The following is a 12059-nucleotide window of genomic DNA, read 5'->3' as shown; positions in this document are numbered from 1 at the left end:
ATATAAAGAAAATAAATCCAATAAAATGTGTTAATTATAACTCACTATGTCATCCAGACAGTATAGAAACGATTACAACAGTTAGGATATATGGTGCCACTAGAGCAGGCATCAGCAAACTAAGGCCCAGGGGCCAGATTCGGCCCCTGGGTGCTTACCTCAGGCCCTCCTCATTTTCCCTGTCCTCTTGGCAGAAGGGCATGGCCACCTGCCATGTCCTTATTCCAAAAATGTGGGGGAGGAAGGCATGTAGCAACTGAGAGTCCTCTGGAATGCTCTCAGCCACCGTTTGTCTAACCCTCCTCCTGGAATAAGGATTATGCGAGCGGCCCCATCCTTATGCCAGGAGGACAGCTTGAGGAAGGCACTAAGCGGTTGAGATCTCTCCGGATCACTCTCAGCCACTGCCTGACTCGCCCTCCTCTCAGCATAATGCCAAGAGGACAGCCCGAAGATCAGGGGAGGCGGATCCGGGGGGGGGGGTGATCAGGGCACTTGTTGTGTGTCCCGCCTTCCTCCCAGCATAAGGAAGGGGTGAGTAGCCTTGTCCTTATGCTGGGAGGACAACCTTAGGATGACCCGGGCCCTGCCCTGACCCCGCCCTCGCCCGGCCGGGCCCACAATGCAGCCCCAAGGGAAAAAAGTTTGTCCATGCCTGCACTAGAGCATCAAAAGATTAAAAACCTCAATTCTTTGTTTACAATTAGCCATTTTCAAATGCTTGCTTCCAAAGCCATGTTTTCAACTGCTTCCTGAAAATCGTTAAAGTGGGGGCCAGTCTAATCTCCTAATCTGATCTGAAGGCTAATAAATCACCATCCCTGCTATTATTCAGCTATTATACATGCTGAATTTATTTTTATTTTTTTGACGAACCAGGTAATTTTAGAGTGAGGCATGACAAATATAGGCATACAACTACATAGCATATGCCCTACGCAATCAACAGAGTAACAGATGTTTCCTTGAGACTTTTCCATCAATTACTTGAAACTTCTCCATCTTGTTTTGGCATAGATTCAAAGGACCACACAAATAATTGCATTTACTGACCAGTTGTGTTTCTTACACTGTCATGTCTCATGACAAGCTTCTTTGTGAATTGAGGCAAGTTTCAGATAATACTCATTATTATTATCTAAGTTATTTTTATGGATCTCAGCTTCAAACGATAGCCTTCCTTTCTTAGCTGGAAGAGGCAAAATTGAGGTGTTTTTGTGTCATACCATCTGTTTATACTGTTTGGGGACCTTAGAAGTTGCATAATTTGGTTCCTAACTGAACCTCTTTTCTTCTCCCTCTCTTCACTTTGCCATCTAAAGAGTCTTTTGCTGTTCCTGACCTGAGCAATTCAAGAGGTGACTTCTGCATGTAGTTGTTCATTGATATTCACTGAACGATTCCCATTAATATTTGCCCCCAACACTAACCTGCCCTCAGTTGTTTGCTCAATGTGCCTATGCAGTAATATCTTCAGTTTACCAGATATTAAAATTGATTTACGCTTTGTAAAAGCTATCACAAAATTAAGATGCTTGGTGTAACACAGTGATATTTTACAAGTTAAACATGTAGTATTTTTGTTTCCAGTCAATACTTGTTATACAACTCAAAATTATATTACAACTTGTGCATGATGATATTAATATTCTTTGAGATTTTGGTTACACATTTGAATGCTTGAATGTCTTTACTAATAGTATTTTTCATTTTAAAAAATACCCAATAATATTTTCATGGAACTATTTTGCAAAATTACCTATTGAGCTGATGGGAAGTAATTAATGACAAACCAATAAATTTTTTGATAGTGTTGGCAAACACTAAATATATTGCCCGTAATCCAGATAAACTTAAAGTGCTTTAAAATTAGAAATAGGCTGATCAGTCTGTTTCCAGTTCTTTGCAGTTTCACATGTATTCAGTTGATTTCATTTCCACTTGATTCAAAGAATTTGTTTTGAAAAGGGCCAAAATACACTTTTAACATAAATGCATTTGCCTAAAAATACATCAGAATTCAGAGAAGATTCCCATCTGATTCATGACTATATTCCTGTCAATTTATTTCATTTTAGACAGGAAATGAAAAATCAGACTGATCCACTGAAACACGCAGACCAGATAAAATTTTCCAGTATCCCTATATTAAAATTGTTGGAAACATTGAACTAAGTTTATTAGTTACCCTAATCCTAATGATTTTAATGGGCTGATACTGTACTTTTGGACCCAAATAAATATTGCTGTTCTTAGTGGGATTGTGTGTGAATCAAATCAGGCCCTGTTTTCTTGCCATTGGGTTACAAGCTACATTCAGAACTAAACAAAGTTTTAGTAATGGTTGCCACTAGCTTTGTTATTTTTACAGCAACCTTATCACAGGATTTTCTTTGCAGGGCATAGTCAGAATTGGTTTGCCAGTACTGTCATCTTAGGCTGAGAGTGGTTTGTCGAAAACTGTTTAATGGGTTTCCATGACTGAGTAGGGATTCAAAGTAGGATCCTCTGAGTAGAATCTTCAGATTTGAGTCCAATACTCAAATCACTATACTCTCTCCCTGACAAATATTAGTACTAGTTTTTTAAGTGAGAACTAGAGAGATTGCTAGATATTTTTGTGTAGAATGCAGAATTCTTTTCTGCCATTGCCTATCAGCTCATCTCTTAGGGTGATCTACAGCTCCTCTTAATTTCAATTCCATATATTGAAATTACAGCCAGTCCAAACTTGAATAACAAACTATCTACTGCATGGCACACTGTGAAGTTGTGGTTGTAACCTTGAATGCCTTGGTTAACAGTGGGGAGGGGCACCATCAGTTTGCTCCAGTTATGCTTTTGCTCTAATGTTGTCTTGTTCTTTGTGCACTGTATTGGTGTCACATCCCCTCATAGTTCCCATCCCCACACTCCTGTTCCATATTAAGAGTGCCAGGGACAAGATATTAAAGCCCATTTTGGTTCTTCTTTCAGGCTATCACTGGGATACCTCTGACTGGATGCCAAATGTCCAACTGCCTGGCATACAGGAGTATCCAAACTATGAGGTCGTTGAAGAGCCGGCACCCCTGTACACAGATCCAAACTCCATTGATGCAGACTACTACCCTGGAGGCTATGACATCGAGAGTGACTTTCCACCTCCACCAGATGACTTCCCTGTGCCAGACGACCTTCCTCCGCTACCACCGGAATACAGTGATCAGTTTGACACAATACAGCAATCCAGGGACCTGTCTGCCATGGGTAGCTTGGGGTCGTCTTCAAGGAGCAGACAAAGGTTCAACCTCAACGAGTACCTTCCCCATCACTATCCTTCGGACATGTCAGAACCTCAGAACACAGCCAACGGAGCCTCCAGTACTTATAGAGAACCATATGATCCTTACACGGTAGGGTACGTGGGGGGATTTGAAGCACCTCCTGTAGACAACATGTCCATGTCTGTGTACGCTTCCACGGCTTCGTGTTCTGACGTGTCGGCATGCTGTGAAATGGAGTCTGAGGTCATGATGAGTGACTATGAGAGTGGCGATGACGGACATTTTGAAGAAATTATCATTCCTCCTCTAGATCCTCAGCAGCACACAGAAGTCTGACACTCTTCCTCATTAAAAGTGCCTGGATGTTAATGAACTATAAAAAGGAGAAAAAAAAGATTCTAGAGAAATCTCGGAGAGCTTATTTTTCTTTCCCCCCCCCTTGGCAGTGCTTGAGCGCTTTGTTTCAGTGAGCTAAGACTGGCATGGCTGCACTGGATCGTGTGGCTCATTTCAACGTATTAACCAATTGTCCATTTCCTGACTTCATGCAGTTTGACTGATCACAGGTCTCCCACTGGCTGTGCCACCCCTTCCCCCAGTGTTTTTTGTACCTACATTGTCTATGTTAAAGAAGAAGAAGAAAAAGCAAAAACATACCATGTTGTCATTTTAGCATGATCAATGTATTTATATCGTTCAAGAACAAATCATTTTTTTTATCTTATCTCTCTGTAAATTTTATGTACAGTTTTGATTTCAATGATTTTAACTAGATTTTTGTAGATAATTTCCCATTTTGATTTCCACTGATTCCAGTGGTGTTTAGTGTGCCATTACACCAACCCCACTCCCTCCTCCCCTGGTTTTTTTTATTACGTTCAGGAATTTGCTGTATTTTTGTTCCTTCTCACAAATGTTTGACATTTCATTTATGGATTTCAATATAATCATGCATTTCCAAGTGTACATAATTTGCAGTTGTAAAAGACACCAGATGTTTTCCAGGCAAGAAACAGGAAAATGTCTTGCATAGGTTTGTGTACTCTAGAACAGTAAGCATTTTTTCCTTACATCAGAAGTTGTGTTGGGAGCCCACTGCATACCTGTTTAGAACCAAAACCACATTGGCACAGTTTTCTAGTGTCTGTATATTTGTGATGCAATGGTCTTGTAAAGGTTTTTACTGAAATCTATCATTAGCCAGTCTTTCTTACTGACAATAAATTATTAATAAAATACTTTAGCTTTGTTTACCAATCTCATATCTAATATATGGGTCTAATACTGCAGAAGTGTTGCTTGATATTTGCCACACACAAAAAGTGTTGCTGAAGCTATATGTCACATTTCCACCAGGTGGCACTGTGAGTCTACTTAATGTGTTTACAGTTCAAAGCATTCGTTTTGGTAACACAAATAAGAGATACTATATTTATGGATGAGCATAACATTGCAGCTACTTCTCTCTTTATACCCCATTTTTGTACCTAGTTTTCTTTCTAGAGCATAATTATGTGCATCATTTTCTTGAAAAATAGCCAAAGTATTATTAACCTAAATGGTTCATGGAAACATACTGCTTTTAATCATTTTCAATTTTTGGATTTCAGGTTTGTATTTAGTGCTTGTAATGCTGTGATGTACTAAGAGGGTAAAGATCTGCAGTGTCATTGAAATTGTTCTTATAGTTTACGTAATACTGTAAATACCTAATAGGTCAATTGTAAGATTTTTCTGCCCAATTAAGCATTTGCATCTCCGGATGGTACACGCCAAGCATTTGTCAGGGTCATGACTCTCCTGTTATAGAATCATAATGCTAGCTTTGAAGTGTAAGCACTTTACAGTCATCACAACAAAATTTCACAGCTTCTTTACCAATTGGTTTTTCCACTTCATTTAAGAACTTGCATGCTGCAATACATTGCCTGCCCCTTTCACTTAAACGGTGGCTGAAGGCCATTAAGATAATAGGCAGGATGCACTTCTGACACTCAAAAAGTACTCTACTTGTGCTGTGTTGATATCTTGTAGAATCATTTTGACAGTGTGCAGTAAGGCACAACTACCTTTTGACAAAAGAAGACCTCTATTTCTCACCAAGAATTCTTAGCTCTAAAGAGTAAAAATGCTTAGCAACTCAGATTGGCTTTTTGGCCTGCAGTTCAAAGGTAATAATATATACCAAAGGACATCTAGACTCTTAATGTAACAGGAAAACATGAAATGACAGCAACATACCTTTATCATCACACCTGAAACTTGTAAACACTGCCTGGAACATTAGACTGGAAACTTAATTTGGTAATATGTTGTTGAAGGCTTTCATGGCCAGAATCATTGGGTTGCTATGAGTTTTCTGGGCTGTATAGCCATATTCCAGAAGCATTCTCTCCTGATGTTTCACTCACATCTATGGCAGGCATCCTCAGATGAGGTCTCAGGTGAGGTCTGTTTCCAACAGAGTTAATACATTGTCATTTGCACAGCTAAGTGAAGTCATTCATTTGTTGAATTGCATTAATTTCATAGCTAAAGTTACAGTTGTAACCTAAGCTATGAAATGTATAAAGCCACGGAATTGACAAAGGATGGTTTAGGGTACATTATCATTAACCATCATTATACCATGCTAGAGGCACTTTGTAATGGCTCTTTCAAAAGTGCTTTTGATGTTATTTTAGGTATATCTGTCAATTTTGGCTGAAGGTCATGGGGAATCCAGTATGTCTGGAAACTATCACATTCCCATCCTCCTCTGCAGTTGCCTTCTTTTGATATACCGTATATATTCGAGTATAAACCGATGTGAATATAAGCCGAGGCACCTAATTTTACAAAAAAAAAAAAAAACTGGGGAAACGTATTGACTCAAGTATAAGGCAACGATGGGAAATGCAGCAGCCACTGGTAAATTTCAAAAATTAAAATAGATACCAATAAAATTACATTAATTGCAGCATCAGTAGGTTAAATGTTTTTTAATATTTGAATGAAATTTAATTTAAGATAATAATAATAATACTTTAATAAGATAACTGACCAACTCTGATTACCTATATACTCAAGTATAAGCCTACCCGAATATAAGCCGACCAGGACCCTCACTTGAGTATAAGCTGAGGGGGGCTTTTTCAGCCCTAAAAAAGGGTCGAAAAACTTAGCTTGTCCTCAAGTATATACCATATCTCATCTCTACAAGGATGCTGGGAAACCTGTAAATTGGAGGTTGTATATACCCATTCTATCTAATCTGTTCATGAAGAAAAGGTCTGTTGATTGAGCTAGACAACTACATTGGCTCTGAACGGAGAAAAAAGTATTTAAGAAACTGGTCCATTTAAATATAGATAAAAATTAGGTTATGCATTAAATTCACGTGATATCATAATATTTTTGCTGAGCCCGAGCAAGAAGGGAAGCTGCTTTAGGAGCACTCAGAGCTCCTATTCATAGAATCATAGAGTCGGAAGAGACCTTGTGGGCCATCCACCCCCTGCCAAGAAGCAGGAAAATCGCACTCAAAGCACCCCCGAAAGATGGCCATCCAGCCTCTGTTTAAAAGCCTCCAAAAGAGGAGCCTCCACCACACTCCAGGGCAGAGAGTTCCATTAGAAGGGCATCCTCTCTAATTCAATTACCATGGCACAATGCTATGCCATCCTGGGATTTGTAGTTTGGTGAAGCATCAGCATTCTGTAACTCACATTTTTGGCCAAATTATAAAGAGTTCACTTTTTAGTGCTGTGCATTACATTTGGCAGCAAACATTTTTGGCTTCAGTGTTTTGAATATTGAGGTGCGCATTAGATTTGGTGGTGCGTTAGACTCAAATTAATACGGTAATTTGTCAAAGCAATCTATTTGAATCCTAAATGTCCGTGTGAGTTTCCTGCTTAAAGACTTGAGAGTGGACAAAATTATTTTATGATTTTACTCTAAAATATGAAACATCTTGGAAAGCGACAGGAGATGCTGAATATAAGGAAAAAAATTTTTGATGGCTTCTTTTGTTGGGATGTAAGAAATAGCCCTTTTCTATTGCTTTCATGCAATGTAATTTGTGATCAAATCTTTCTATTTCATATTCACTAATGCAATTCTTTTCTAGCTCACACAGATTAGATATTCCCTCACCACCCCACACCCATCCATTGGTTTTCATTCACATTATATTATTTGCATTCACATTTTATTATCATCTTCATTATAAGTTTTGATGCCAGTGGACTGAAATTTGCCTTGCGCTTCAGTGGCACCATCTTTTCTGGGCTGCTGCTCCCAAATAATTTCTCAAATAACCAAATCATGCAACTAAAACACACATTGCCGGCTCGATGGAAGTAAACAGAACAGGCACATGCACCGCCAATAATTCATGCAAATGTGAATTCATCTGAGCCTGATCACATGGAGGAGAAAATAGCTGACTGGTGATCAAATCAGCTGAATCAAATTAAGACCCCTTTTAAAAGGGCACCTTTGAGAGCTCTGTGTCGCTTGCTAACCTTCAAAATATTACTCCCATCTCTTTATGTTCCTGAAATAACACAAGGTAAGGCCCTGAAAGAAAGAAAGCTTTCCTTCTCATTGTCAAGTTCTGGGTTTATTTGAGCTCACATGAACCAGATCCTGAGGGATGTCCTATCTTTATCTTTCATTTTTTATAAATTCTCTTTTTCTATTTTACTGCTTAGTAAAATACATTGTTGTGCAGTTTCTTTTTCTATTTTTTCTCTTTATTTTCCCCATCCTGGTACCCTACAACTCCCATCATGCCCAGCAGAGCCCTTGCACACTAACTGTGGAAGTTCTGATCCGATCTGTTTGCAGCTTGCAGGACACTATCTTGCATAATATGTGTAACTTTAACATCTATTCACATTATTGCGATATATTTATTTATTGTGTCAGAAGCAAATTGCGAGTATAGTTGTAATGTATTTAAAAACACATAGTTAAAAACTTGGCATTATACTAAATGTCCTTTGATCAGAAGCTGGCCACTTGGAGTGCCTCTGGTGTTGCTATAAGAAGGTCCTCCATTGTGCATGTGGCCACTGTTTTAACGTGGTGATATGTGTTTGACACTGGGCATGCGTATGCAGCAACCGAGTAGCAAAGCACAAGGGCAGATGTCTTCACTGTGTCTGGTTGTGATCCCCAGGTGCAATGAAAATGAGAAATAAAATTTGGGGAGATGCTTTTGGTATGTATATTCCCTGTATTTTTTTCCACTCTGTTTTCCACAGTGAATTTTGCTTTTGTTAAAGTGGGGTAGGCAAAGGTTAAATAGGCTTTTTCCCAAAATCAAGAACAAAGCCTACTCCATAAATGTACATTTATAGGCAGTGACATAATGCACAAAGCCTCCATATACGTTTATAGGCAGTGACATATTGTGTATGACTTCACTAGTGTGCAGACAGGACAGACCAATATGTTATACTTAAAAGCAGGCATGAAGAGGCTGGAACATATGAATAGCCTTAGAGAACGGCTGCTTCCCGCCATCCAATTTCATCCTTCTGCCGCTGGACAATGAATCCAGTAATTGCGAGAAAAATTGGCTGGGAAATTTACAAAGAAGGGGTTGTAATAATTTTTTGCCATACAAAGGTTAAAGCATTTCAAACACAGCTTATGATAAAGGGCATGAATGTGCTTTTGATTTTCCAACTGCAAAGAGGCCTGTGGGTGTTTAAAAGGCAGACATCAACTAAAGCTTAACTGTGCGCCCTATGCGGGGATACAATATGATTTCCAGAGGAGGGCTGCTTGGCACTTGTTCTCCCACCATGTTGAGAAAATTGCCGACTTCAGACTTTGTGTCTCCCCTGTACATTTTGGATGGGCTGACAAAAGAAAAATGATTGAAAATGAAGGAACGGAGCAAGACAAAACATGGGCCCATGGGGAGGAACCCTTCCTGTTCTTCTGAATAAAGCACTTTTCATTTCTACATATCATCTAATCGGGATAATATGCACGAATCTGTTGAAAGGAATGGGGGTCAGAAGCCTTTCTATTTGCTATGGTATGGATATAAGTACTGGTTGCGGATCCCACAATCCTAAGGGTGAACAGAGGCTCGTGTCCAAAGGGAAGGAAGAAATATCTCCTGGGTCATTGAGGGTTTTTTGTGAGCCACAGAGCACGGGGACACACAAGTCTTGCCGTCATTACTCCATGATAGATCATGCTGATGGGACAACACGACTGGGGGGCTGTATGTTTCCTGTTCCCGTATTACAGTATTTTTTCATGTCAGGAGCAACTTGATAAACTGCAAGTTGTTTCTGGTATGAGAGAATTGGCTGTCAGCAAGGACATTGCCCAGGGGACACCCGGATGTTTTGATGTTTTTACCATTCTTGTGGGAAGCTTCTCTCATGTCCCCGAATGGAGCTGGAGCTGATAAAGGGAGCTCATCCATGCTCTCCCAGGGTTGGAAGGTTGGGATACTACAGGTCAGCATCCCAACCTTCAAGTCATCAGTCCTGCCGGCACAAGGGTTTAACCCACTGTGCCACCAGGAGCTCCTTACAGTATCTCATTACAATATGATAAATGGAGAATGGGGAATTATTGCAGGACATAAATGGTACAATCCCTGTATCTATGAGAAATGCATTCCTGAACATTACATGGACACACTAAACCAGATAATAGGGAACCCTGTTGAACCGAATGACTTTGACCCAATCATACTATAGAGGAGAGTCATGCTGGAGAACGAACGTTGTGTAGAATGGTCATATTTTGTTAGAAGTGGATAAATCAAACTGTAGCTATTAGTCCCACAAATACAGGGGTCATACTGTAGAGAAGTGAGCTCTGAAGAGTCTTTTAAAAAATTCTCAGGGACAGTAGGTTGCTGTGAGTTTTCCGGGCTGTATGGCCATGTTCCAGAAGCATTTTCTCCTGACATTTTGCCCACATCTATGGCAGGCATCCTCAGAGGTTGTGTGGGTTGTTGGAAACTAAGCAGTTGGGGTTTATATATCTATGGAATGTCCAGGGTAGGAGAAAGAACTCTTGTCTGCTTAGGTCAAGTGTGAATGTTGCAATTGGCCACCTTGATTAGCATTGAATAGCCTTGCTCCGAAACAATTTGTTACACATCACTATTTATTTGTAATTATTTTGCCAAAAAAGGCATAGTTATTAGTTACTTTACAATTGTAATATAACAAGGGGCAACTATTTATGGGGCCTCCGGTGGCAAAGTGTGTTAAAGTGCTGAGCTGCTGAATTTGCAGACCAAAAGGTCACAGGTTCGAATCCGGGGAGCGGAATGAGCGCCCGCTGTTAGCCCCAGCTTCTGCCAACCTAGCAGTTCGAAAACATTCAAATGTGAGTAGATCAATAGGTACTGCTCCGGTGGGAAGCTAACGGTGCTCCATGCAGTCATGCCGGCCACATGACCTTGGAGGTGTCTACGGACAACACCGGCTCTTCAGCTTAGAAATGAAGATGAGCACCAACCCCCAGAGTCAGACACAACTGGACTTAACGTCAGGGGAAACCTTTACCTTTACTTTTTAACTACTGTTGATGCACAGTGCCCCAAAATGTCTAGTCTTTTTTATTTCCCAATCAAAAACTAGAAACAAGGAGATTAAATATACAACAGTTAAATTCTGCTGAAGAACTAAGGGGTGGTTGCCAAATTAGCAAAAGTGGAGTACCACACTTGACTATCATGCATCATGGGTTTTATAGTCCCAGATTGATGCAAAAATACACTGTTGTATATATAAAATCAAAACTTCGTTTTCTCCTTCTTTCCAGCCTGTCATTTTTTCCCCTCATCTTATCCTTCAGCTTAGCATATCTGCATCTCTTTCCTAAACATCATGTGTTTCTCTTTTTTCTAAAGCAAAACAATCTGCTCATTTTTTTCCCCTTCTACCATCTCTGTCAGGTCAGTCTGATCTCTTTCTACCTCCCTGGTGGCGCAGTGGGTTAAACCCTTGTGCCGGCAGGACTGCCAACCAAAAGGTTGGTGCTTCAGATACGGGGAGTGGGATGAGCTCCCATCTGTCAGCTCCAGCTTCCATGTGGGGACATGAGAGAAGCCTCCCACAGGATGGTAAAACATCCGGGCATCCCCTGGGCAACATCCTTGCAGACAGCCAATTATCTCACACCAGAAGCGACTTGCCGTTTTTCAAGTCGCTCCTGACATGGAAAAAAAAATCCAACCTCTTGTCCTGGCAACATTTAGCAATGCTATATTTTCCCAAATTCTTTCACTCTTTCTCCTCCTCACTCCTTTTAACTCCCTTTAATTTCTTCTTTATGAAATTCACTTTACATTTCTTTGTCCTTCTGTGGTGCAGTGATATATTTTTAGTTATAAGTATATAATTACTAGTGTGTGACCTCAGACAAGGAGTATCACACAGCAACAAGAACAATGTGCTGCTCCCCTATAATCATTGATGTAAGTGAGGATGTATTTCTACCACAGGCTATCATCTTCTACAAGTCAGTTGGTTTTGAATGTAATTGACCAATACACTTTTTGTTAATTTTGAGAATTTTTTCAAATACAATTTCCCAAATTCTATTGGACGACGAGTTTTTGCAAAATTTGATACAAGAGCTTGTACTAACTGGCAAATTCAGGATCTAAGGATCACTTTCCTCTTGTAATACTCTTCTGCTGAGAAGGTAACAGCTCTTTTATGAAGACAAGGTACTTTCTTCCGCCGTGACACATCATTGGGTCTAGAGCTGTATGTGGTTTTAACTGCAGGATAAAAGCATCTGGCAAATCTCAATTTG

The 12059-nt window shown here is 40.0% G+C and overlaps 1 protein-coding gene across 13 annotated transcripts in view; it reads left to right on the top strand.

The window, feature by feature from the left end:
* fat1 (FAT atypical cadherin 1) overlaps window positions 1-4523 on the top strand; it is a 180822-nt gene extending 176299 nt beyond the window's left edge. For 9 of the 13 annotated variants that reach the window (XM_062981476.1, XM_062981473.1, XM_062981475.1 and 6 more), the window contains 2 exons: window positions 1323-1358; window positions 2977-4523. In XM_062981476.1, the coding sequence (XP_062837546.1) occupies window positions 1323-1358; window positions 2977-3602 (662 nt within the window). In that variant the 3' untranslated portion in view covers window positions 3603-4523. The remainder of the gene's footprint in view (window positions 1-1322; window positions 1359-2976) is intronic. The other 4 variants (XM_062981481.1, XM_062981483.1, XR_010006430.1 and 1 more) reach the window with 3 other exon arrangements.
* Window positions 4524-12059: the final 7536 nt, after the last annotated feature.

This window comes from Anolis carolinensis, chromosome 5 (genome assembly GCF_035594765.1).
Source record: "Anolis carolinensis isolate JA03-04 chromosome 5, rAnoCar3.1.pri, whole genome shotgun sequence".
Taxonomy (NCBI): domain Eukaryota; kingdom Metazoa; phylum Chordata; class Lepidosauria; order Squamata; family Dactyloidae; genus Anolis; species Anolis carolinensis.
Note: the sequence above shows the minus strand (reverse complement) of the source record. Positions and strands in the feature narration are given on the sequence as shown.